Here is a 26,681-nt window from a genome sequence, read left to right as displayed (position 1 = left end):
AATGGGGATGGAGGGGGGACCAAAGGGTTGGGATGGGATGGGATGGGGTGGGATGGGATGGGATGGGATGGGATGGGATGGAATGGAATGGAATGGGGATGGAATGGAGAGGGGATGGAATGGAATGGAATGGAATGGAATGGAATGGAATGGAATGGAATGGAATGGAATGGGATGGGATGGGATGGAATGGAATGGAATGGAATGGAATGGAATGGAATGGAATGGAATGGAATGGAATGGAATGGAGAGGGGATGGAATGGAATGGAATGGAATGGGATGGAATGGAGAGGGAATGGAATGGAATGGAGAGGGGATGGAATGGAATGGAATGGAATGGAATGGAATGGAATGGGATGGGATGGGATGGAATGGAATGGAGTGGAGTGGAATGGAATGGAATGGGATGGGATGGAATGGAATGGAATGGAATGGAATGGAATGGAATGGAATGGAATGGAATGGAGAGGGGATGGAATGGAATGGGATGGAATGGGATGGAATGGAATGGAATGGAATGGAATGGAATGGAATGGAATGGAATGGAGAGGGGATGGAATGGAATGGAATGGAATGGAATGGAATGGGATGGAATGGAGAGGGAATGGAATGGAATGGAGAGGGGATGGAATGGAATGGAATGGAATGGAATGGAATGGAATGGAATGGAATGGAATGGAATGGAATGGGATGGGATGGAATGGAATGGAGTGGAGTGGAATGGAATGGAATGGAATGGAATGGAATGGAATGGAATGGAATGGAATGGAATGGAATGGAATGGAATGGAATGGAATGGGATGGAATGGAATGGAATGGAATGGGATGGAATGGAATGGGATGGAATGGGGATGGGAATGGGACAAAGGGAGATGAGGATGGGGCTGGGGCAAGGACAGGGAATGGGGTGGAATGGGGATGGGAGTGGAAGGGGGATGGGAATTGGGGCAGGGGATGGGGTGACAATGCAGGTGGAATGAAGATGAGGATGAGGGTGGGGGAGAGACAAGGACGGGGACTGGGGATGGGGCAGGGACTGGAGATAAAATGGGGATGGGGATGAGGGTGGCAATGCAGGTGGAATGAAGATGAGGATGAGGGTGGGGGAGAGGCAAGGACAGGGATTGGGGCCGGAGGATGGGGGTGGGATGGAGATGGAGCAGAGGATGGGGATGGGGACTGAATTGGAATGGGGTTGGGGATGAGGGTGGGGATAGAATCGGGATGGGGTAATAATGCAGGTGGAATGAAGAGGGAGATGAGGGTGGGGGAGAGGCAAGGACAGGGACTGGGGATGGAATGGGGTTGGGGATGGGGATGGAATGGGTTTGGGGGTGGGGTGATAATGCAGGTGGAATGAAGATGGAGATGAGGGTGGGGGTGAGGCAAGGACAGGGACTGGGGATGGGGCAGGGCCTGCGGCTGGGGATGGGGAGTGGAATGGGGTTGGGGATGGGGGGTGGAATGGGGTTGGGGATGGGGGTGACAATGCAGGTGGAATGATGATGAGGATGAGGGTGGGAGTGAGGCAAGGACAGGGCTGGGGGATGGAGCTGAGGATGAGGATGGGGGTGGGGGTGGGGGTGGCCAGGGCTGCCAGCGCTGCCGGTGGCCCCGGGGCAGAGATCAGAGATCGCTTGGGACAATTGTCCAGCGGGGATACCCCGCCGATGTCCCTTAACGACCGGCGATGGGACATTTCCTGTCCCCCCCGGGCAGCGCGGGGCCAGGCGGGACCGGCACCGAGGGGGGGACACGGGGTCCTGCTGTGACCCTGCCCGGACACCCCGGGTGTCACCGTGTCCTTGGGGCCAGGGCCACTCGTGTCCCCAAACACGCCAGGTCCCCAAAGCCCGAGCAGGGGGTGGCAGGGCAGGGGTCCCGCTGTCCTCCCGGGGGGACATCACCCTCCCTTGCACACAGAGGGGACCCGGGGACACCCTGGGGACACCGGGGATGGCAGGGCCTGTCCTGGGGTGCAGGGACCCCGAGTGTGTCCTGTCCGTACCGGGCCGAACCGGGACAGCGGAGCGGTGCCAGCCCCGGGCCCGTGTTTGTACTGGGCTGAACTGGGAACTGTGACCATGGACCAGTGTTTGTACTGGGCTGAACTGGGAACTGTGACCACTGACTGCACTGGGCTGAACTGGGCAGAGTGACTAGTGACTGTACTGGGCTGAACTGGGCTGAACTGGGCTGAACTGGGCAGAGTGACTAGTGACTGTACTGGGCTGAACTGGGCTGAACTGGGATCTGTGACCACAGACCAGTGACTGCACTGGGCTGAACTGGGCAGTGTAATCACCGACCGGTGTGTGTACTGGGCAGTGTGGCCACACACCAGTGTCCTTACTGGGCTGAACTGGGCAGTGTGACCGCAGACCAGTGACTGTACTGGGCTGAACTGGGCTGAACTGGGCAGTGTGACCGGTGTCTGTACTGGGCTGAACTGGGCTGAACTGGGCAGTGTGACCGGTGTCTGTACTGGGCTGAACTGGGCAGTGTGACCCCAGACCAGTGACTGTACTGGGCTGAACTGGGCTGAACTGGGCAGTGTGACCGGTGTCTGCACTGGGCTGAACTGGGCAGTGTGACCCCAGACCAGTGACTGTACTGGGCTGAACCGGGCAGTGTGCCCGGTGTCCATCCCGGGCCAAACCGGGCAGCGTGACCGGTGTCCATCCCAGGCCGAACCGGGCAGTGTGCCCGGTGTCCATCCCGGGCCAAACCGGGCAGAGTGACCGGTGTCCATCCCGGGCTGAACTGGGCACTGTGCCCGGTGTCCATCCCAGGCCAAACCGGGCAGTGTGACCGGGTCCATTCCGGGCCAAACCGGGCAGAGTGACCGGTGTCCATCCCGGGCTGACCGGGCAGTGTGCCCGGTGTCCATCCCAGGCCAAACCGGGCTGTGTGACCGGGTCCATCCCAGGCCAAACCGGGCAGTGTGACCGGGTCCATCCCGGGCCGAACCGGGCACTGTGACCGGGTCCCTCCTGCCTGGCCCGGCCGGTGCCCCCCCCGCTCCCAGTCCCCAACTGGTGGCACTGGTGGCACTGGTGCGGGGGGCGGGGGCGGCTCCCGCCGTGCGGGGCGAGGCCCCCGGGGCGCCGCCGCCCCCGCCCCGTCCCGGCGCTCCGCACAAAGGCCGGGGGGCCGCGGCCCCGGGACAAAAGGCGGCGGGAGCGGCCCCGGGCGTGCGGCGCAGCCAGCCCGGAGCGGAGCACGGCCCGTGAGTACCGGAGGGACGGGCCGGCACCGGGGCACGGGCGGGACAGCGGGGTTGGGACAAGGAGCACCGCCACGGGGACTGCGGTCACACCGGGAGGACACCGGGACGGCGGGACCGGGACCGGAGCGCTCGGGGCCGTTCGGCTCCGTTCGGTTCCGTGCCGGGACTCCGCTCGGGTTCGTTCGGTTCTGCTCGGAACCGCTCGGTTCTGCTCGGAACCGCTCGAATCCGTCCCGGAGGCCGCTCGGCTCTCTCCGTTCTGTTCGGCTCCGCTCGGTTCGTCCCGAACCTTTCGGTTCTGCCCGGTCCCTTCGGTTTCGCTCGGTTCCCTTCGGGTCCGGCCCGAGCGCCGTTCGGGTCTCTTGGGCTCCTCTGGGTAACTCCGGTTCCGCTCAGCTCTTTTCGGTCCCGCTCGGTTCCACTCGGGCCCTTTCGGTTCCCCCTCGGTCCCGGTCCGGCCCGTGCCCCCCGCGCGCCCCCCCCCCGCCCCCCAGCGCAGCCAACCAGCCGGGCCGGGAGGCACCACGTGACCCGGAGCCCAGACAAAGGGCCGCCGGGCTGACCCGCACCGGCCCGGCCGGCTCCGCGCGTTCCGGCTCCGCGCGTTCCGCCCCGGCCCGGGCCCGGCCGCTGCCCCGGTACGTGAGCGGCACCGGCAGCACCGCGGGCCGGGCCGCACCGCACGGGGAGAGCCCGCCGGGGCCGGGGGGCTCCCGGAGAGGGTAACATTGACCGGGATGCGCTGCGAGGGTGCCGGGATAAGAACAGAGAGTACCGGGATGCGTGTGGAGCCTACGGGATGGGCTCGGGGGTACCGGGATGGGCTCAGGGCAACCCGGGATAAACGCAGAGGTTGCCGGGATGGGCCCAGGGGTCGCGAGAGGGTACCGGGAGAAGCACCGAAGGTACCGGGATGGGCTTAGGGAGTACCGGGATTAACACAAAGAGTACCGGGATAAGCACCGCGGGTACCGGGATGCGTGTGGGGGTACCGGGACGGGCTCGGGGGTACCGGGATAAGGACAGAGGGTACCGGGATGGGCCCCGGGGCTCCTGGGGTAGGCACTGAGCGTACCGGGATGGGCTCGGGGTGTCCTGGCATAGGCCCCGGGACTCCCGGGATAAACACCGAGGGTCCCGGATGGGCCCAGGGGTCACGGGATAAGCACTGGGGGTACCGGGATGGGCTCGGGGGGTACCGGGATAAGCACCGACGGTACCGGGATGGGCTCGAGGGTCCTGGCATGGACCCCACGGTGGGTCCCGGGGGTCAGCGGGGGAAACTGAGGCACGGGCGCTGGCCGCCCTCCCCGCGGCGGGTTCCCCGGCCCCGATGCCGTGCCATGCCCCGGTGCCATGCCCCGGTGCCATGCCGTGCCACGCCGTGTTCCGCAGGCCGAGAAGAAGGCCAAGGTGATCGCCGTGATGAACGTGGTGGAGGAGCCGGCGCGGGCCGAGGCGCAGAAGGAGGAGGAGGCCAGCCCGCCCCCCGGGCCGCAGCAGCCCACCGACCCCGCCTCGCCCAGCGTGGCCACCACCCCCGAGCCCGCCGTGGCCGAGGCCGGCGACAAGAACGCCTCCAAGTCGGCCGACGACGAGCCCGAGTACGAGGTGAGGGCCGAGCCGGGCCGTGGGGACACTGCCAGGCTGTGGGGACACTGCCGAGCCGTGGGGTGGCACTGCCAGGACAGCAGGGACACTGCCAAGCTGAGGGGGCAACAGTGCTGAGCCTTAGGGGGACACTGCAGAGACAGCAGGGACACTGCCGAGCCACGGGGGTGACACTGCCGAGCCACGGGGGTGACACTGCCGAGCCATGTGGGGGGACACTGAGCCAGGGCAGGGACACTCCTGAGCTGGGGTGACGCTACTGAGGCAGCAGGGACACTGCCGAGGCTGTGGGGGGACACTGCTGAGCCATGGGGGGACACTGCTGAGCCATGGGGGACATACCAGAGACAGCAGGGACACTGCTGAGCCATGGGGGGACATACCAGAGACAGCAGGGACACTGCCGAGCCATGAGGGGAACACTGCTGAGCCATGGGGGGACACTGCCAAGCCCTGGGGACACCACCAAGCCCTGAGGACACTGCCAAGCCATAGGGACATGCCAGGTCACCAGCTCCACCCGTGGAAGCAGCAGCTGCCTCTCCACGCTGCCAGGACCTGTCCCCGCCTCCGGGTGGGGCAGGAGGGGAGCCTGGTGGCGCCGTGCTGACCCTGCCCCGTCCCCTGTGGCCAGGACGGGCGCGGTTTCGGCATCGGCGAGCTGGTGTGGGGCAAGCTGCGCGGCTTCTCCTGGTGGCCCGGGCGCATCGTGTCCTGGTGGATGACCGGCCGCTCCCGCGCCGCCGAGGGCACGCGCTGGGTCATGTGGTTCGGCGACGGCAAGTTCTCCGTGGTAGGTGGCACCCCATGGGGGTAAGTGGCACCCTGGGGTGGTAGGTGACACCCGTCGGGGGTAGGTGGCACGCTGGGGTGACGGTGATGATGGCAGCAGGTGACGGCGGGTGGCAGTGGGTGACAGCGGGTAACAGTGAGTGACACTGGCTGTCTCCTGTCCCTCCCCAGGTGTGTGTGGAGAAGCTGCTGCCCCTGAGCTCCTTCGCCAGCGCCTTCCACCAGGCCACCTACAACAAGCAGCCCATGTACCGCAAGGCCATCTACGAGGTGCTGCAGGTGAGGGGACACTGCCCGGCCCTGGGGACACTGCCCGGCCTTGGGGACAGTGCTGAGCCATGGGGGGACACTGCCAAGCCATGGGGACATGCCAGGGCACTCCTCCACCTGTGGAAGCAGCAGCTCCCTCTCCACCCTGCCAGGACCTGGCCCTGCCCCACCTGGAGGTCTCTCAGGGGGTGTGGGGGACCCCCAAAGGACATGTGTGCTCCCTGAGGGGGCTCTGGGGTGTCTGGGAATCTGCTATCCCACCCTGGGGGGACCCCCAAGGACAGGCTGGTGACACCTGGTGACACCTGCACACCCTCAGGTGGCCAGCAGCCGGGCAGGGAAGATCTTCCCCGCCTGCCCCGAGAACGACGAGAGCGACACGTCCAAGGTGGTGGAGATCCAGAACAAGCAGATGATCGAGTGGGCCCTGGGCGGCTTCCAGCCCTCGGGGCCCAAGGGGCTGGAGCCCCCCGAGGGTGAGCAGGGGCTGGGGACACTCCTGGGGTGGGCAGGGAGGTGCCAGGGGGCTGGGGGGACACACCCTGGTGATGTGACCCAAATGGGGGGACAGGACTGGGGACACTCTCAGGGTATCACCAGGGTGGTCAGGGGGTCCGGGGCACTGGGGGGACACACCCTGCTGGTGTGACCCAATGTGGGGATGCCGCTGATGGCCCCGCCGGTGACCCCCAGAGGAGAGGAACCCCTACAAAGAAGTTTACACGGAGATGTGGGTGGAGCCCGAGGCAGCCGCCTACGCGCCGCCCCCGCCCGCCAAGAAACCCCGCAAAAGCACAACCCAGGAGAAGCCCAAGGTCAAGGAGATCATCGACGAGCGCACCCGAGGTACCCCCGCGCCCACCCTCCTCTCTGGGGCTCCCTCCCTCGGCCCCCCTGGCCTGGGCAGCCCCCTGACCGTCCCCTGTTCCCCAGAGCGGCTGGTGTACGAGGTGCGGCAGAAGTGCAGGAACATCGAGGGTGAGTGTGAGGGTGGGCATGCCCTGCGCTGGGCATGGGCTGGGGGGGGTCTGTGCCTTCCTCTGTGGGCTGGGGGGCTGTCCCTGCCTGTCTGGGGATGGGCTGGGGGGGGTCTGTGCCTTCATCTGTGGGCTCAGGGGTCTGTCCCTGCCTGCCTGGGGATGGGCTGGGGGGTCTGTCCCTGCCTGCCTGCTTGGGCTGGGGGCTCTGTCTGTGTCTGCCCGGGCACACCCTGTGCCAGGGGATGGGCTGGGGGGGGTCTGTCCTTTCCTCTGTGGGCTCAGGGTCTGTCCCTGCCTGCCCAGGAATGGGTCGAGGGTCTGTCCCTGCCAGCCTGGGCACCTCAGGGCACAGGGGGCACACAGGGCTGTGGGGCAGCTCAAGGGAGGAAGGCCAGGCTTGTCACACCCCTCAGCCTGGCTGGCGGACAGACAGCAGCTGTGAGGTGGCAGTGCCCACCTGGATGGTAGCAGTGCCCACCCTGGATGGTGGCAGTGCCCACCTGGATGGTGGCAGGGACCCCACGATGGTGGCAGGGACCCTCAGGATGGTGGCAGGGACCCCCCCTCGGGGCTGTTGGGGTCTGGGGTGGGCCTGGAGGGCACTGGGCGTCCTGCCTGCTGCTGCCAGGGTGGTGCCCAGCTCTGCTGTGGCCCCAGCATGGGCTGAGCGTGTCCTGGGGACTGCAGGACAGGGCTTGGGGTGTCCCCACCGTGCTGGGGTGGGGTGCCAGGGTGATGGCTCGGGGTGTCCCCATGCCAATGTGGGGTGCCAGGGCGATGGATCAGGGTGTCCCCACACTGGTTGGGGTGCCAGGGTGATGGTTTGGGGTGTCCCCACATTGGGTGAGATGCCAGGGCAATGGGTCAGGCTGTCCCCATGCTGGTGTGGGGTTCCAGGGCAATGGCTCAGAGTGTCCCCACACTGGTTGGGGTGCCAGGGTGATGGGTCAGGGTGTCCCCATGCCAGGGTGGGGTGCCAGGGCGATGGTTTGGGGTGTCCCCATGCCAATGTGGTGTGCCAGGGTGATGGGTCAGGGTGTTCCCATGTCGGGTTGGGGTGCCAGGGTGATGGCTCAGGGTGTCCCCACCATGCTGGGATGCCAGGGTGATGGGCCAGGGTGTCCCCATGCTTGTTGGGATGCCATGGTGGTGACTCAGGATGTCCCCACACTGGTTGGGGTGCCAGGGCAATGGGTCAGGGTGCCCCACGCTGGTGTGGGGTGCCAGGGCAATGGGTCGGGGTGCCCCACGCCGGTGTGGGGTGCCAGGGCAATGTCTCCCCTTGTCCCCAGACATCTGCATCTCCTGCGGGAGCCTCAACGTGACCCTGGAGCACCCTCTGTTCATCGGGGGGATGTGCCAAAACTGCAAGGTACGGGCTGGGGCGCGGCCCGGGGGGCTCACGGGGTGTGCCCCATGCCAAGAGGGGTCCCCAGTGTCCCCAGGCCCGCGGTGACACCCCGAACTGCTGTCCCCAGAACTGCTTCCTGGAGTGCGCGTACCAGTACGACGACGACGGCTACCAGTCCTACTGCACCATCTGCTGCGGTGGCCGCGAGGTCCTCATGTGTGGCAACAACAACTGCTGCAGGTGCCAGGGGTGCCAGGGGCTGGGGGTGCCACGGGGGTGGGCTGGAACCAGGCAGTGTCCCCTGGGGCCCCACTCCTGTCTGCCATGAGCGTGGGAAGGTTTGGTGTTGGCACATTCCTGCCGTGTGCCTGTGGTGATGCCAGTCCTGGTGTGGCACTGGGGGGGTTTGGTGATGTCCCGAACCCTGGGGAGGTTTGGTGGTGCCACAGTCTTGGCATAGCAGTTCAGACAGCCCTGGTTTGGGCCCGGGGTGTTTTGGCAGTGCCATGGGCTGTGGCACAGGAGCAGACGGGTATGGCCGTGCCAGGGAGGTTCTGGTGGTGCCAGGGAGGTCCTGGTAGTGCCAGGGAGGTCCTGGTGGTGCCACTGTCCCCGTGTCAGGCTTAGATGTCCCAGTCTGGGTAGGGTATGGTGATGCCATCGTGGTCAGTGATGTCAGTCCTGTGGGAGGTTCTGGTGATGCCAAGTCCTGGCGTGGGAATTCAGTGATGTCCTTGAGGAAATGTGTGGGAATTTGGTAATGTCAGTAAGGAAATGTGTGGGAATTTGGTAATGTCAGTAAGGAAATGTGTGGGAATTCAGTGATGTCATTAGGGAAATGTGGGGAAATTCAGTGATGCCATTCAGGAAATGTGTGGAAATTTGGTAATGTCAGTAAGGAAATGTGTGGGAATTTGGTGATTTCAATAAGGAAATGTGGGGAATTCAGTGCCAGTAAGGAAATGTGGGGAAATTCAGTGATGCCATTAAGGAAATGTGTGGAAATTTGGTGATGCCAATAAGGAAATGTCCCAGTCTGAGCATCCTGAGCCTCCTGGGCTGTGCCAGTGCCAGGGGCTGCCCTGCTGTGCCCAGAGCCCCGTGGCTGCAGATGGCACAGCCCCACACTCTGTTTCCCCCCTGGCTCCAGCCCACTTTGCCAATGGCAGTCTCAGATGTTCAGCAAAGCCATTTATTTGTGGCACAGAAACACAAACACAGCTGAGCTGGTGCCTCTGAGGAGGGATCCCAGCAAAAGAACCCCTGGGTTTTGTCCCCTCAGTGTCCCCTCTCCAAGTCTCATTGTCCCTTCAGATTCCTCAGCTCTGTGCACCCACCTGGCTGCCAGCCAGCTCTCTTTATCTTTTATCTCCTCTGCTGTGTTATCTGGACTCCTGCTGGGTCTCTGTGTCCACTCACAGGCTGGCTCACCCTTCCTCATCCTCTTTGCTACTCCAAAGCTCAGCAGCTCAAGCTGGGGCTGCACCCAGAGCTCAACTCTGCAGCCCAATCTGCATTTCAGACCCATAGCTGGGCCAGATTTATTCACCTCAGCACCAAATCTGGCAGATTTTGTGACAGGCATTGCAAAATATCCTAATATCCTGTCCTGATGTGGAGCTGGCGAGGTTCTGGTAGTGCCACAGACCTGGCATGGAAATGAGGTGCTGCCAGTCCTGCTGTGGAGCCTGGCAGTATTTTGGTGATGCCACAGCCCCAGCATGGGAAGTTCTGGTGTAGGAATTCAGTGGTGCCAGTCCTGCTTTGGGGCTGGGAGGATTTCTGATGTCCCAGTGCAAGACTGGAAGGATTTTTGTGGTGCCACATCCCTGCCCTGGGCTGTTGATGATGCCAGTCCTGCTTTGGGATGTTTTAATGATGCCACAGTCTCCATGTGTAGGGTTGGGAGGTTTTGGTAATGTTCTGGTCCGGGTGTAGGATTGGGGAGCTTTGGCAATGCCCTGATCCTGTCTGGGTGGAACTGGGGAGGTTCTGGTGATGCCACAGCCCTGGCACAGGGACTGGGTGGTGCCAGCTCTGGCTGGGGACTGGGAGGCTTTGGTGGTGCCTTGCTCCTGGTTTGTGGGGTTGGGGGAAGTTTTGGTAATGCCACAGTCCTGCTGTGGGTTCAGGGTAATCCCAGATCTACGTGGGATTGAGGATTTTGGGGGATCCCAGGTCTGGTGTAGGACTGAGGCTTTTGGTGATACCACATTCCTGCCACGATGGTTTGGGTGATGCCAGGTCTGGGGTGGTTCTGGTGATGCCACAGTCCTGCCATGGGGTTCTGGGTGATGCCAGTTCTAGTGTAGAATTGAGGTTTTTGGTGATGCCACAGTCCTGCCATGACGGTTTGGGTGATGCCAGGTCTGGGGTGGGACTGGGGAGGTTCTGGTGATGCCACAGTCCTGCCGTGGGGATTTGGGTGATGCCAGGTCTGGTTTGGTGTTGTGGAGGTTTTAGTGATGCCACACTCCTGCCGTGGGGTTTTGGGGGATCCTGGGTCTGGTTTGGGGCTCAGGTTTTTGGTGATGCCACGGTCCTGCCATGGGGTTCTGGGTGATCTCAGGTCTGGTTTGGGGCCGGGGAGGTTCTGGTGATGCCACAGCCCTGCCATGAGGTTCTGGGTGATGCCAGGTCTAGTTTGGGACTGAGGCTTTTGGGTGGTGCCAGTTCTGGTTTGGGGCCGAAGCTTTTGGTGATGCCACAGTGCTGCCGTGGGGCTCTGGGCGATGCCAGGGCTGGTTTCTGGCTGGGCCGAGCTTTGGCAGTGCCCAGTCCCAGCGCGGAGCTGGCTCTCGGACCAGGGGTGCCAGTGTGGGCAGGGATTGCCCACTCGTGCCATGCCCAGCTCCTGCCGGTGCCCGCCCTGGCAGGAGCCCCGTGCCAACCCCGGGCGCCCCCCGTGCCAGGTGCTTCTGCGTGGAGTGCGTGGACCTGCTGGTGGGCCCGGGGGCGGCGCAGGCGGCCATCAAGGAGGACCCCTGGAACTGCTACATGTGCGGCCACAAGGGCGTCTACGGGCTGCTGCGGCGGCGCGAGGACTGGCCCTCCCGCCTGCAGATGTTCTTCGCCAACAACCACGACCAGGAGTTTGTGAGTGACCCTCCCGGCGACCCCCCGACCCTCCCAGTGACCCCCCGACCCTCCCAGTGACCCCCCGACCCTCCCCGTGACCCCCCTGACCCTCCCAGCGACCCCCTGACCCTCCCAGTGATCCCCCGACCCTCCCAGTGACCCCCCGACCCTCCCAGTGACCCCCCGACCCTCCCAGTGACCCCCTGACCCTCCCCGCTGACCCCCTGACCCTCCCAGTGACCCCCTGACCCTCCCCGCTGACCCCCTGACCCTCCCTGCTGTCCCCCTGACCCTCCCTGCTGTCCCCCTGACCCTCCCAGTGACCCCCCGACCCTCCCAGCGACCCCCCGACCCTCCCCACTGACCCCCAGCCCAGCCCCTCCCTGCCCTGCTGATCCCCAGCTCCTCCCTGCTGATCCCCCAGACCCTCCCCACTGACCCCCAGGCCCCCCCAATGACCCCCCCAGCCCCACCCACTGAGCCCCCAGCCCTTCCCCGCTGACCCCCCAAGCCCTGCCCCACGGACCCCCCCAAGCCCTGCCCCACTGACCCCCTGCCCTGGCTGCAGGACCCCCCCAAGGTGTACCCGCCGGTGCCCGCTGAGAAGAGGAAGCCAATCCGGGTGCTGTCGCTCTTCGATGGCATCGCCACAGGTGGGTGGGGATCCCTGCCCTGTGGGCCTTGCAGGGCTCCCCCAGGGCGTGGGCAGGTCTGTGGGTGTTCGTGGGGACAGGTCTGTGGGTGTTCCCATGGAGAGGTCTGTGGGTGTTCATGGGGACAGGTCTGTGGGTGTTCCTGTGGGTGTTCCGTGGACAGGTCTGTGGGTGTTCCTGTGGGTGTTCATGGGGACACATCTGTGGGTGTTCCTATGGACAGGTCTGTGGGTGTTCCATGGACAGGTCTGTGGGTGTTCCTGTGGGTGTTCCATGGACAGGTCTGTGGGTGTTCATGGGGAGAGGTCTGTGGGTGTTCCTGTGGGTGTTCATGGGGACAGGTCTGTGGGTGTTCCTATGGACAGGTCTGTGGGTGTTCCTGTGGGTGTTCATGGGGACACATCTGTGGGTGTTCCTATGGACAGGTCTGTGGGTGTTCCATGGACAGGTCTGTGGGTGTTCCTGTGGGTGTTCCATGGACAGGTCTGTGGGTGTTCATGGGGAGAGGTCTGTGGGTGTTCCTGTGGGTGTTCATGGGGACAGGTCTGTGGGTGTTCCTATGGACAGGTCTGTGGGTGTTCCTGTGGGTACCCCAAGGGTCACACACCAGAAGGGAGAGCAGGATGGGGTCACCCCTGGTGGGTGGGACAGGTAGGGACAGGGCTGGGGGCCCTTTGTGACCACTCCCCATGGCTGCCCACAGGGCTGCTGGTGCTGAAGGACCTGGGCATCCAGGTGGACAGGTACATCGCCTCCGAGGTGTGCGAGGACTCCATCACCGTGGGCATGGTGAGGCACCAGGGCAAGATCATGTACGTCGGGGACGTCCGCAACGTCACCCAGAAACACGTAGGTGCCACCCTGACCCCTCCCTGCCAGCACCAGGGCATTGGGGCAGCCCTCAATGTCACCCAGAAAGACGTAGGTGCCATTCTGACCCCTGCCCTGCCTGCAATAGGGCATTGGGGCACCCCTCAATGTCACCCAGAAACACGTAGGTGCCACCCTGACCCCTCCCTGCCTGCACCAGGGCATTGGGGCACCCCTCAATGTCACCCAGAAACACGTAGGTGCCACCCTGACCCCTCCCTGCCTGCAATAGGGCATTGGGGCACCCCTCAATGTCACCCAGAAACACGTAGGTGCCACCCTGACCCCTGCCATGCCTGCAATAGGGCATTGGGGCAGCCCTCAATGTCACCCAGAAACACATAGGTGCCATCCTGAATCCTGACCCCTCCCTGCCACCCCCAGAGCCTTGGGGCACCCCTCAATGTCACCCAGAAACATGTAGGTGCCATCCTGACCCCTCCCTGCCAGCACCAGGGCATTGGGGCACCCCTCAATGTCACCCAGAAACACGTAGGTGCCACCCTGACCCCTCCCTGCCACCCCCAGAGCCTTGGGGCACCCCTCAATGTGACCCAGAAACACGTAGGTGCCACCCTGCCCCCTCCCTGCCTGCACCAGGGCATTGGGGCACCCCTCAATGTCACCCAGAAACACGTAGGTGCCACCCTGCCCCCTCCCTGCCTGCACCAGGACACCCCCATGGCATTGGGGCACCTCTCAGGCCCAGGGTGGGGTGTCAGGGTGTCCTGAGTGGGACCCCATGGTCCTGGTGGGTCCCTTCCCACTGCTCTGGGAGGGCCCCAAAGAAGTAGGAATGATGAGAACTCCATCTTATCACAAGGCTAATTAATTATTTTATTATCCTGTAGTATTCTACACATCTAAATCTGAACCTGCCAAGCACTCAGCCCTGCACACACTGCCCAGATGTGCCCATGTTCACAGGGGTCCCAGGATGAGGGAAGAGACAAGAATGTTCACTCCATGTTTCAGAAAGCTGATTTATTATTTTATCATATATATTACATCAAAACTATACTAAAAGAATAGAAGAAAGGATTTCATCAGAAGGCTGGCTAAGAATAGAAAAAGAAAGAATGATAACAAAGGTTTGTGGCTCAGACAGTCTGAGCCAGCTGACTGTGACTGGCCATTAATTAGAAACAACCACACGAGGCCAATCACAGATGCAGCTGTTGCATTCCACAGCAGCAGATAATCATTGTTTACATTTTGTTCCTGAGGCCTCTCAGCTTCTCGGGAGAAAATTCCTAAGGAAAGGATTTTTCATAAAAGATGTCTGTGACACCCAGAATCTCGTGACTGTCCCCCAACAGTCCCCACACACACACACACCCTGGCCTTGATAAGCCAAGGAACCAAAACCCATCACTCTGGGTAAACAATCCCCATATTGCATTCTGCTTTGGCACAAACACAGGCACAGCAAATGATAAGAACTGTGTTTTATTTCTCTGAGGTTCACACAATGTGAATCTCAGCTATATTCTTGGAAGAATTGTGCCTTGCTTTTGTGTGTGGAGATAAACGTGGGGCTCCAGGGCACCATGGTGGCTGTGGCAGCACCTGGCTCACCCGGGCCCTCTTTCCCTCTTGCAGATACAGGAGTGGGGCCCCTTTGACCTGGTCATTGGGGGCAGCCCCTGCAACGACCTGTCCATCGTCAACCCGGCCAGGAAGGGTCTCTACGGTACGGTAGGAGAGGGCTGGGGCTGCACAGGGGTGCCAGAGGGCTGACAGAGACCCCCAGCCCTTAGCCCAGCCCCTCACTCCTCCCCACAGAGGGCACCGGGCGCCTCTTCTTCGAGTTCTACCGCCTGCTGCACGAAGCCCGGCCCAAGGAGGGCGACGACCGGCCCTTCTTCTGGCTCTTTGAGAACGTGGTGGCCATGGGAGTGAGCGACAAGAGGGACATCTCGCGCTTCCTGGAGGTCAGTGCCCACCCCTGCAGCCCTGGGGACACCCAGGTGCCACCCACACGGTGTTTGGAAAGACAGGAGTCTGCTAAGGAGGGCAGGAGCCTTCCCTGAGATGGAGAATGTAAACCCTCCCCACTCCTACAGCACTCCAGACCCCAAAACTCTGCTAAGGAAGGCAGGAGCCTCCCCTGAGATGGAGAATGTAAACCCTCCCCACTCCCACAGGACCCCAAAACTCCCTCAGACCCCTAAACTCCCTGCTAAGGAAGGCAGGAGCCTCCCCTGAGATGGAGAATGTAAACCCTCCCCACTCCCACAGGACCCCAAAACTCCCTCAGACCCCAAAACTCTGCTAAGGAAGGCAGGAGCCTCCCCTGAAATAGAGAATGTGAACCCTCCCCACCCCTGCAGGACCCCAGAACTCTCCTCAGACCCCAAAACTCCCTGCTAAGGAAGGCAGGAGTCTCTCCTGACATGGAGAATGTGAACCCTCCCCACCCCTACAGGACCCCAAAACTCTCTCAGACCCCAAAACTCCCTGCTAAGGAAGGCAGGAGTCTCTCCTGACATGGAGAATGTAAACCCTCCCCACCCCTACAGGACCCCAAAACTCTCTCAGACCCCAAAACTCCCTGCTAAGGAAGGCAGGAGTCTCTCCTGACATGGAGAATGTAAACCCTCCCCACCCCTACAGGACCCCAAAACCCCCTCAGATCCCAAAACTCCCTCAGACCCCAAAACTCCCTGCTAAGGAAGGCAGGAGCCTTCCCTGAAATGGAGAATGTGAACCCTCCCCACCCCTGCAGGACCCCAGAACTCTCCTCAGACCCCAAAACTCCCTGCTAAGGAAGGCAGGAGCCTTCCCTGAAATGGAGAATGTAAACCATCCCCAACCCTCCCAATTGCTATAAATTTTAAATTAAGGGGCTCTCAGGCAAAAAAAAATATGGGAGCAGGAAATAACAGTGCTTTTAATAGGGGAGAAAAAAAATCTTCCTGTTTCTGGCACTCATTTGTTGTCTTTTCCCTTTCGGGATACCAGCAAGATTATTTTATTATTTGTGTCACCAATGCTGCAGAAAGCATCACATGGAAAGAAACCAAAGTTCCTCTTTTATTACACACACCTATGTCAACAGCCACTGTTGTAACACATCCAAATTAAGAGAAATTTGAGAGAAAATTATTGGATTACAAGAAGCTTGGGAAAGAGTGGTAATAGAATGTTTCAGAAGGCTGATTTATTATTTTATGATATATATTACATTAAAGCTATACTAAAAGAATAGAAGAAAAGGTTTCATCAGAAGGCTGGCTAAGAATAGAATAGAATCAGAAAGAATGAATAACAAAGGCTCTGTCTCAGACTCTCTGTCTGAGCCAGCTGACTGTGATTGGCCATTAATTATAAACATCCAACATGGGCCAATCAAAAATCCACCTGTTGCATCCCACAGCAGCAGATAACCATTGTTTACATTTTGTTCCTGAGGCCTCTCAGCTTCTCAGGAGGAAAGATCCTAAGAAAAGGATTTTTCATAAAAAGATGTGTGTGACAGTGTCCCACAATCTCCAGATTATATCTGGGTAGGAATGCTTGGCTCCTCCCTCTGGGTGGAGCATCTCACAATGGGATGTTATAGTTCTTATCAGCCATGCAGTGGCATTCAATAGCTGTTAGCAGCAGATTGGGGTCACTCAGAGAGAGAGAGATAAGGCAAACTGCCCACTTGACAAGGATAATCTGCGATGCAGATGGCAATAGAAAACATCTCCATTGCCATGTGGAGCACACAGCTGCCCAGCCCCACTGGCCCTAAGCCCAGGGACGGGTCTGACCCTTGTCCCTCCCTCCCTCCCTCAGTCCAACCCTGTCATGATCGATGCCAAAGAAGTGTCTGCAGCACACCGGGCACGCTACTTCTGGGGGAACCTGCCGGGCATGAACAGGTGAGCGGGCACAGCTGAGCCCCTGGGTGCTCTGGGAGGGTGGGCTGTGCTCCTGGGGGGCTCTGGGAGGGTGGGCTGTGCTCCTGGGGGCTCTGGGAGGGTGGGCTGTGCTCCTGGGGGGCTCTGGGAGGGTGGGCTGCACTCCTGGCTGGCCCTGGGAGGGTGGGCTGCACTCCTGGCTCATCCCTCAGCTCAGGTATGCCTCTGGGAGTCCCCTGAGCCTGGTCAGGGCTGGGCAGGAGCAGGAGTCTGACAAAGAGGTGATGGCACACCCTGGAAGCCTGTGGTGGTTCCCCACGGCGGTATCTGGTCCTGTCCCAGCTCTCTTGTGCTGCAGGGGTGGCACTGAGCTGTCCTTTGTGTCCCTCTTGGGTGTTGGCTGTGTAGTGGCCATAGATGGGCTCCCACAGCCCGTTACCTGCCACACGCCCCCAAAACAGCCGTGGCCACCTTGTGACCCCCACAAACCCCAGCTGGAGACCTGCCCTGTGCCCACGGTGGGGAGGGGACAGGGTGGGGACACAGTGCTGCCACCCCCTGCCCACCATCTCTGTCCGCCAGGCCGCTCGCATCCACCGTCAATGACAAGCTGGAGCTGCAGGAGTGCCTGGAGCACGGCAGGATAGCAAAGGTCAGCCTGGGCTGGGGGCGAGGGGGGCCTGAAGGGGGCAGGAGGGGGGTCCCAGGGCTGTCAGCAGCAATCCCTGGGTCATTGGGATGCAGGATTGGGCTTCCAGGAGGGATCAGTGGGAGTTGCTCCATGCCAGCCCAGCCTGACCAGCCCGTGCCTCTTGCAGTTCAGCAAAGTGAGAACCATCACCACCCGCTCCAACTCCATCAAGCAGGGCAAGGACCAGCACTTCCCCGTGTTCATGAACGAGAAGGAGGACATCCTGTGGTGCACGGAGATGGAGAGGTAGGGGACAAGGAGAGGACATCCTGTGGTGCACGGAGATGGAGAGGTAGGGGACAAGGAGAGGACATCCTGTGGTGCACGGAGATGGAGAGGTAGGGGACAAGGAGAGGACATCCTGTGGTGCACGGAGATGGAGAGGTAGGGGACAAGGAAGGAGGACATGCTGTGGTGCATGGAGATGGAGAGATAGGGGACAAGGAGAGGACATCCTGTGGTGCATGGAGATGGAGAGGTAGGGGACAAGGAGAGGACATCCTGTGGTGCACGGAGATGGAGAGGTAGGGGACAAGGAGAGGACATCCTGTGGTGCATGGAGATGGAGAGGTAGGGGACAAGGAAGGAGGACATGCTGTGGTGCATGGAGATGGAGAGGTAGGGGACAAGGAAGGAGGACATCCTGTGGTGCATGGAGATGGAGAGGTAGGGCAGGTGGGCCAGACACAGACCCCAACCCTGATCTAATGAGACCTTTGCTGGGTTCAGGGTGTCCCCAGCAGGCTGCAGGGTCCCAGATAGCGCAGTGCTGTTTGGGACAGACTGCCAAGCTCCCAAGCAGTTCTCAGCCACAGGCAACCTTGGCAAGTTTAAGTGATATCAGCTCTTTAGTGATTATCAGTTCATTGTGATTTCAGCTCTCAGCTTGCTAGGTGCCTTGGACAGATGCAGGGAGAGAGAGGAGAAGGCTGTGTGGGGTTCCACAGGAGAATTTCAACAAAATTCTTTATTGAATTATTGATTCAATAAAGAATCAATCTTTATTGATTCTTCTGTGAAGGTTCCCAGTGACAGCTCTTCTGCCCAAGCTGGGCAAAAACAGCTCTTTATATAGGGTACAGGTACAGAAATTGTCCAATAGCAAGGGTTAAAGGAAAGTGACCTATAGGGTTATAGAGAGATAAACAAGGGTTAAAGAAAGTGACCGGTAGGGTTACAGAGAGATAAACAAAGGTTAAAGGAAGGTGACCTATAGGGTTATAGAGAGATAAACAAGGGTTAAAGGAAAGTGACCTGTAGGGTTATAGAGAGATAAACAAGGGTTAAAGGAAAGTGACCTGTAGGGTTATAGAGAGATAAACAAGGGTTAAAGAAAGTGACCTATAGGGTTACAGAGAGATAAGCAAAGGTTAAAGAAAGTGACCTATAGGGTTATAGAGAGATAAACAAGGGTTAAAGGAAAGTGACCTATAGGGTTATAGAGAGATAAACAAGGGTTAAAGGAAGGTGACCTATAGGGTTATAGAGAGATAAACAAGGGTTAAAGGAAGGTGACCTGTAGGGTTATAGAGAGATAAACAAGGGTTAAAGGAAAGTGACCTGTAGGGTTCCAGAGAGATAAACAAGGGTTAAAGGAAGGTGACCTATAGGGTTACAGAGAGATAAACAAGGGTTAAAGGAGAGTGACCTGTAGGGTTACAGAGAGATAAACAAGGGTTAAAGGAAAGTGACCAGTAGGGTTATAGAGAGATAAGCAAAGGTTAAAGGAAAGTGACCTCTAGGGTTACAGAGAGATAAGCAAAGGTTAAAGGAAAGTGACCTCTAGGGTTATAGAGAGATAAACAAGGGTTAAAGGAAGGTGACCTATAGGGTTATAGAGAGATAAGCAAAGGTTAAAGGAAAGTGACCTATAGGGTTACAGAGAGATAAACAAAGGTTAAAGGAAGGTGACCTGTAGGGTTACAGAGATAAGCAGGGGTCCAAAGGTGGAAGAGGGGCTTCCAGCCCCTTCACCATGACTTGGCATTCCCTGTCTTGGGCTGCTGAAGGCCACACCTGTGCCTGCCACACTGACCCGTCCCCGTGTCCCGCAGGGTGTTTGGCTTCCCCGTGCACTACACGGACGTGTCCAACATGAGCCGCCTGGCCCGGCAGAGACTGCTCGGCAGGTCCTGGAGCGTGCCGGTGATCCGCCACCTCTTCGCGCCCCTGAAGGAATACTTTGCCTGCGTTTAGAGATGGGCAGGGACTGGCCACACTCACGGAGCGAGTCGGTAACAAACCCATCCACGCCAAGAGAAGTGAACACACGGAATGAGAGAAGAGTCAGCACCCAGAAGAGAGACGGGATTTCGCAGCCCGACGGGAACCCAGCACGCGTCTCCCCGAGCGAAAGGGGTCGGTGTCCTCTCCGGAATTTCCCAGGATCAGCTTTAGCTATTTAAAAACAAACAGAAACCACAAGAAGCAAACAAAAACAAAAAAAAAAAACAACGAAGATGGCAAAAACAAACGACGACGAAACGGAAGAAGAAAAAAAAAAAAAAAGAAGAAGAAAAGAAACCAAAACCTATTTTTTTTTTTTTTTTGGGTAACCTTTTAATTTTCCGCTCTTTTCTGGCTGGGTTTTCCTGTCGGTTTGGTTTCCACTTCTCGGAGCAGCGGGCGAGACGAGACGCCAGCGCCGCTCTCGGAGAGGGGGAAACGGCAGCGGGGGGAAAGCCCAGCGGGGAGGGAGGCGGAGGAGGCAAAGGAGACCCTGCTCTGCTCCGAGACCCGCTCCGAGACCGCTCCGAGACCGCTCCGAGACCGCTCCGCTCCGTCCGCGCCAGCAGCGCCCGGCCGGCCCGGCCCCGGCCCCGGCGGCTGAGCCTCGCTCTGTTCCACCAGCACCGCTCTCCGGTGACATGGAGCCGACCCGGCAGGGAGGCCGGGAACACACACACCACACACACACCTTTTCTACAGTATTTTGGGTGCCTACCACACGGGAAACCTTGAAGAGAGCAGATCCTAGAAGCCGCTGTTACCTCTTGTTTACAGTTTATATATATATGATAGATATGAGATATAGATATATATATATATAAAAGGTACTGTTACTACTGTACAACCTGACTTCATAATGGTGCTTTACACAGCGGGGTGAGTCGAGACATCAGCTTCCACGTTGCCTTACGTGCCGGGCCTTTCCGAGCGAGCGGCAGGGCCGGGGCGGCCGGGCGGAAGCGTCTCCATCCCGAGTCATGCAATAACCTTTTTCTGTCCCGAACGGAAGCGCCTCGGCGGTGCCCCCCTGCCCCGCCGGCGCCGCCCCGCAGCGTACTGGTGCTCTTCTGCGTACGTGGTGTCCGCCAGGGCCCGTGCCGGCCGCGCCCCGCCGTCCCGCGGGGCGGCACGGGGGCGCCGGCGGGGCAGGGGGCGCGCGGCGGTGCCGGAGCGCGGCCGGGGCGCTTCGGGCATGGCGCGGGGATGGCCGCGGCTCCCGGACCCTGGTGCTACATCCGCGGGGCCGGGCTGGCGGCAGGAGGGCGATGCCGGGGCGAGCCGGGAACGGGACCCCGGCGGCGGCACCGCGGCCACCGGGCCATCGCTCCCCTGCCCGCGCGCGGTTCGGAGCGGCGAGCGCGTCCCCTCGGTGCCCGCCGGGGTGGCGGTGGCGGTGGCAGCGTCCCCTCGGTGCCCGCCGGGGTGACGATGGCAGCGGCGAGCGCGTCCCCTCGGTGTCCGCCGGGGTGACGGTGGCGGCGGTGGCAGTGTCCCCTCGGTGCCCGCCGGGGTGATGGTGGCGGCGGTGGCAGCGTCCCCTCGCTGCCCGCCGGGGTGACGATGGCGGCGGTGGCAGCGTCCCCTCGGTGCCCGCCGGGGTGATGGTGGCGGCGGTGGCAGCGTCCCCTCGCTGCCCGCCGGGGTGACGATGGCGGCGGTGGCAGCGTCCCCTCGGTGCCCGCCGGGGTGGCGGCGGTGGCAGCGTCCCCATGGTGCCCGCCGGGGTGACGTGGCATGGTGGCGGTGGCAGCGTCCCCTCGGTGCCCGCCGGGGTGACGTGGCGCGGTGGCGGTGGCAGCGTCCCCTCGGTGCCCGCCGGGGTGACGTGGCGCGGTGGCGGTGGCAGTGTCGGTGCTGGCGGTGGGAGCGGAGCAGGTGCTGGCGGTGCTGCGGTGGATGGTGCTACGCTCCGGGGGCAGGCACTGGTGCTAGGGCGCGGGGAGGCTCCCGGGGCCGTCGCTGTCTCTTCTCTAACTGTGAAAGGTGCGGGCCCGGGGCCGCGCTCGCTGCGGGGTGCTGGCTAATGGCAGCGAGCCGCGGCCCGAGCCCCCGAGGTGCTGGGACCGACGGCGGCGAGGGGCCCCCGGCTCCCCTCCCTGCTGGTGCTACTGGGGGCTGGGGGGCCCCTCTGGGTGCGGGGGGCACGGGGAGCTGAGCTGGCACGGGCGGCCGCGGTCGGGGCACCGCGGGGCCCGCCCGTGCCGGGGAGTGAGGGTGGCAGGCGGCGGGCACCGGCCCCGGGCACCGGGCTCCTGCTCGCTCCCGGGGCCGGGTGGCACAGCATGGCACGGGGTGGCACAGCGTGGCACAGGACCGCTGCACCGGGCACGGGTCCTGCCTGCCTGCTGCTGTCTGAGCCCATGAGCCTGTCTGTGGGGCTGGCATGGCCCTGGGTGTCCTGTGTGGGGCACAGTGGGCACTGCGGGTCCTGCATGGCCCTGCAGCACTGCTGCAGGTCCTGCATGGCTCTGTGCCCCTGCCTGTGGGTCCTGCATGGATCCACTGCACTGGCTGTGGGTCCTGCATGGCCATGCAGCACTGCTGCAGGTCCTGCCCCTGGCTGTGGGTCCTGCATGGATCCATGGTGCTGCCTGTGGGTCCTGCACAGTCCCACAGACCTGGGTGCTAGTGCTGCGTGGCCCTGCAGGGCTGATTGCAGGCCCTGCGTGGCCTCACCGTGGCAAATGCAGGGCCTGCACGGCCCTGTGGCACTGGGTGCTGATCCTGCATGGCCTTGAGGTGCTGGGTGCTGGTCCTGCACGGCCCTGCGACGCTGTTGGCAGGTCCTGCACGGCTCTGTGGCACTGGGTGCTGGTCCTGCATGGTCCTGCAGCTCTGGGTGCTGATCCTGCATGGTGGTCCTGCAGCTCCGGGTGCCGGTGCTGCCCGGTGCTGCGGGTTCTGCACGTCCCCGCGCTGGGTTTGGGGGTCCCAGGGACCCCCGGGGCCGGCCCGGCTCAGCCCAGCCCTGCAGCTCTTCCTGGGACCCCTGGCCCTGCTGCACCTTTGGGGGCTGGGTCCCAGCAGGTGCTGCAGCGTTGGCGTGGCCGGTGCCAGTGCCGGTTCTGGTGCTAGTTCTGGTGCCAGTGCCAGTTCTGGTGCCGGTTCCACTGCTGGTTCTGGTGCTGGTTCTGGTGCCGGTTTGGTGCTGGTTCTGATGCCGGTGACAGTTCTGTGACAGTTTTGGTGCTGGTGATGGTTCTGGTGCTGGTGCCGGTTCGGTGCTGGTTCCGGTGCCGGTTCGGTGCTGGTGCCGGTGCCAGTTCTGGCGCCAGTTCCGGTGCCAGTTCTGGTGCCGGTTCTGTGCCAATTCTGGTACCGGCGCCGGTTCTGGTGCCGGCTCTGTGCCGGTTCCAGTGCCAGTACCAGTGCCAGTTCTGGTGTCGGTTCCGGCGCTGGTTCTGGTGCCAGTTCTGTGCCAGTTCTGATGCCAGTGCCAGTTCTGGTACCAGTGCCAGTTCTGGTACCAGTGCTGGTTCTGTGCCAGTTCCAACGCCAGTGCCGGTTCTGGTGCCAGTACCGGTTCTGTGCTGGTTCTGTGCCGGTTCTGGTGCTGGTGCCGGTGCCAGTTCTGGCGCCAGTTCCGGTGCAAGTTCTGGTGCCGATTCTGTGCCAGTTCTGGTACCGGCGCCGGTTCTGGTGCCGGTTCTGTGCCAGTTCTGACGCCAGTGCCAGTTCTGGTACCAGTGCCGGTTCTGTGCCAGTTCCAATGCCGGTGCCGGTTCTGTGCTGGTTCGGTTCTGGTGCTGGTGCCGGTGCCAGTGCCGGTTCCGGGCCGGTACCGGCGCCGTGGGAAGCAGGTTCCTGCTGGGAGCAGGTGCCGGCGGCGGTGGGGACCGTGGGGATGCCTGGGGCGAGAGTTCAGTTTTTAACAAAGTACCCGACTCACGTCTTTTTTTAAACAAAACCAACCAGACAAATTCTGTTGCACAGCCCTAGATGAAAACTCAAAACAACACAGCAAGGCCTGAATTCCTTAAGATCCGCCGAGGGAGTGGGGACAAACACGGTGCTAAAACATTTTATTAAAAATATATATTGTTAAATTAAGTCTGCTGTCTGGACAATGACTGTTTTGTTTCTCGTAGTGGAGTTTCAAAGAGCACTATTATTTTACTCTTATATATTATTATTAAAAAAAAAAAAACAAAAAAGAAAAAGGCATTTTAACTTTGTACTTGAAAACTAAATGAGAGATTTCATGTGTTTTAGCCTAGACATTGAAGTAGCTGACGCTTAACTATTTGTGGGAATCATGTACTCATCATCCCGAGGAATACGCTGTAGAGCTGGTACCCTCCTTCCTCCCTCCCTCCCTTCCTTCCTCCTCCTCCTCCTCCTCCCTTTGATTTGGCTCCGCCGCCACATTCCCGGCGCCGCCGCGGCCGCCCCGGCTGCTCTGCCTGCCCTTCTCCCCCCACCCCGGTTTATTTTCTATTCTCTCTCGGTTCGTTGCCCCCGTTTTTTTTGTTGGTTTGTTTTTTTAGGGTCGCTTCTCTATTTATTGCCGCTGAACTGTGCATTTCACGGCCGGAGGTGCCGCGGGCGCCCGGCGCTGTTGTATCTGTGTGAGTATTGCTCGTGACATAGCTGTTCTGAACTAATAAAGGTCAATGCGTGCAGCAGATGTAGAAAGTCTGTCCGTCCCGCTTCCATCCCATCCTCCTTTTCTTTTTTTCTTTGGTGCCCAGAAGAGTATAATACAGACAAGCTCCTTTCTAATGTACTTGTGCTGGAGAACACTTGAATAAATGTCCTGTTTTGTGCAAAAAAAAAAAAAGAGAAAAAAAGAGGAAAAAAAAAAAAGAGAGGAAAAAAAAAAAAAACGCCTCTGTGTGGTCGTGTGGTCTGTCTGGTGTGGGTGGGGCGTGGTGGGTGGGGACATCCAGGTGCTAAAGGGGTCCTGGTGATAGTGTGGGTTCCTGGCAGGTGCTGCTGCCTTTGGGGTCCTGGTGATGGTGGGGTCCTGGTAGGTCCTGGTGCCTTCTTTGGGGTCCTGGTGCCTTTGGGGTCTGGGGGGACAGTGGGGTCCTGGCAGGTCCTGGTGCCTTCTTTGGGGTCCTGGTGATGGTGGGGTCCTGGCAGGTGCTGCTGCCTTTGGGGTCCTGGTGATGGTGGGGTCCCGGTAGGTCCTGGTGCCTTCTTTGGGGTCCTGGTGCCTTTGGGGTCTGGGGGGACAGTGGGGTCCTGGCAGGTGCTGCTGCCTTTGGGGTTTGTGGGGGCAGTGGGGTCCCGGTGCAGGTGCTGAAATGCGAAGCTGTGGTGGAGTCGCAGGGTGTGGGATTGGGGTGATTGTGGAGTTCTGGTGGGGCCCTGGCAGGTGCTGGGGTTGGGTGATGGTGGAGCCCTGGGGTCCCCGTGGGTGGGTGGGGGTCCCAGTGCAGTGGGGTCCCAGCCCTTGTGTTCCCAATGAGCAAAGGGTTCCCAGGGGTCTCAGTGGCAGGTGTGGGAGCTCTGGGTGGTGCCCAGCTCCCCTGGGCACTGGGAGCATGGTGGGGGTTGAATGGGCACCCCCATTTCTGCCATGTGAGCTGTGGGTCAGGAAACCACCCCGTGCAGCTCCTGCCTCAGTTTCCCCTGCAGCTGAGCCTCCTGGGGCCTGCCCATGTGCTGGGACCCGGAGCAGGGTCCGGGGGGCTGGTGGGGGTACATGGGGTGGGCAAGCAGTGCCAGTGACAGCTGTGACAGCCTGGGGACCTGTGCCGTGCCAGGGGTGGTGGAACAGGGCACTGCCAGGCTCTCCAGGGCTGCGGTGAAGCACAAAAGCACAAAAGGACCCGGTGCTGGTGCTGGGCTGGGGCATGGATGGACTCAAGAGCAGCCTTGGGAGAAGATGTGGGGAATGGAATTACAGAAAATGTTCAAAATTTAAAAGGAGGTTCACATCGTGCGTGTGTAAACTTTGAGATCAGAAATGTTGACTTAGAAATGTTATGGAATAAGACTGACATGGTTGAGAGAGAAATTGAGCTAGAAATAAGTTTTAAAGGATGGTCTTGTGAATAAGATTAGATACTTTGGAGAAATAGAACTATGAAAGATGTATTATCCCATGAGGGGTAATTTTAGATTATTAGTTTTAAGGTATTTAAAGTGTGGTGTGGCTAAAGCTGACAGGCCAGGAAATGTTTGTGGTGTAATTAGGAATTTGTTACTGCCCCGTCAGGGCCACAGAAGGGAGGAATTTCTGACAGGAAGGTTCCAGGCCTGGGAGAGGCAAGGTCTGGTGGGCACATCCTGGTTTAATGTGTGGGGACAGCATTTCCCCACTGTGTGAGGGGAGCAGCAGCTGTGGCCGCCCCAAAGGTGCCTTGTGGACACCTGAACTGGGGCTGCACACACTGGTGCTGCTGTGGGGAAGGTAAATTCAATAATGTCTCACCTGTGAGGAAGGGAAATTCAATAATGTCTCACCTGGGCAGGGCTAACTGTTGGGGGAGATGGAATGGGAGAGCCTTATCAATATGATTGCCTGGCAAAAGATTTTGAGAATATGGAAAGTATCAGTGAGATTGAAATGAAAGCAAGCTTTGAGATCCCTCAGTTACTGAACAACGGGAAAACAATGGTGTGGCCAGCTGAAGGTGATCCCCTTTTGATGGAACAACACCCTCTGCTTGCAGGCAGGCCCAAGGGCCAGAGCAGACCCTACAGCTTGGCAGAAGGGGCCCAAAGAGGAGTTTGTAGGGTTTAAAACGTAACACAGTGTGGTAAGGTAGTGATTCTTATAGGCTGTATGGAAATGCTGGAGGACTTGTATATTGTACTAGATTGGTTAGTGAGAATCAGAATATTCAACACAGAAGATTTGTTGTATTGTAATGGGACCTCACTCTCTTAGCTCTTAGCTCTTGCCCCTCTTGCCTCTTAGCTCTTACCTTTTACTCTCTCACCCCTTTTCCTCTCTTATGCTTTTACTCTCTCACCCTCTCATCCTCTCTGCCCCTCTCTTCTCTCAGTCCTGCTCTGAGCTGTGGCTGCAGCTCCCAGCAGGGCCCTTCACCCAGGCCCTGTGCAATAAACCCCAAATCCCAGCAGGGCCCTTTGCAATGAACCCCAAATCCCAGCAGGGCCC

At 60.2% G+C, this 26,681-nt stretch overlaps 1 protein-coding gene across 3 annotated transcripts in view; it reads left to right on the top strand.

Annotated features, from left to right (window-relative positions):
* DNMT3A (DNA methyltransferase 3 alpha) overlaps nt 1-19,900 on the top strand; it is a 49,239-nt gene extending 29,339 nt beyond the window's left edge. For all 3 annotated transcript variants that reach the window (XM_058020519.1, XM_058020518.1, XM_058020520.1), the window contains 17 exons: nt 4,626-4,841; nt 5,476-5,634; nt 5,805-5,912; nt 6,223-6,379; nt 6,597-6,749; nt 6,837-6,881; nt 8,176-8,255; nt 8,362-8,474; nt 11,147-11,330; nt 11,881-11,965; nt 12,669-12,814; nt 14,438-14,528; nt 14,621-14,769; nt 16,622-16,707; nt 17,269-17,338; nt 17,505-17,623; nt 19,432-19,900. In XM_058020519.1, the coding sequence (XP_057876502.1) occupies nt 4,626-4,841; nt 5,476-5,634; nt 5,805-5,912; nt 6,223-6,379; nt 6,597-6,749; nt 6,837-6,881; nt 8,176-8,255; nt 8,362-8,474; nt 11,147-11,330; nt 11,881-11,965; nt 12,669-12,814; nt 14,438-14,528; nt 14,621-14,769; nt 16,622-16,707; nt 17,269-17,338; nt 17,505-17,623; nt 19,432-19,573 (2,103 nt within the window). In that variant the 3' untranslated portion in view covers nt 19,574-19,900. The remainder of the gene's footprint in view (nt 1-4,625; nt 4,842-5,475; nt 5,635-5,804; nt 5,913-6,222; nt 6,380-6,596; nt 6,750-6,836; nt 6,882-8,175; nt 8,256-8,361; nt 8,475-11,146; nt 11,331-11,880; nt 11,966-12,668; nt 12,815-14,437; nt 14,529-14,620; nt 14,770-16,621; nt 16,708-17,268; nt 17,339-17,504; nt 17,624-19,431) is intronic.
* Nucleotides 19,901-26,681: the final 6,781 nt, after the last annotated feature.

Source organism: Melospiza georgiana, chromosome 3, assembly GCF_028018845.1.
Source record: "Melospiza georgiana isolate bMelGeo1 chromosome 3, bMelGeo1.pri, whole genome shotgun sequence".
In the NCBI taxonomy this organism is placed as follows: Eukaryota; Metazoa; Chordata; class Aves; order Passeriformes; family Passerellidae; genus Melospiza; species Melospiza georgiana.
Note: the sequence above shows the minus strand (reverse complement) of the source record. Positions and strands in the feature narration are given on the sequence as shown.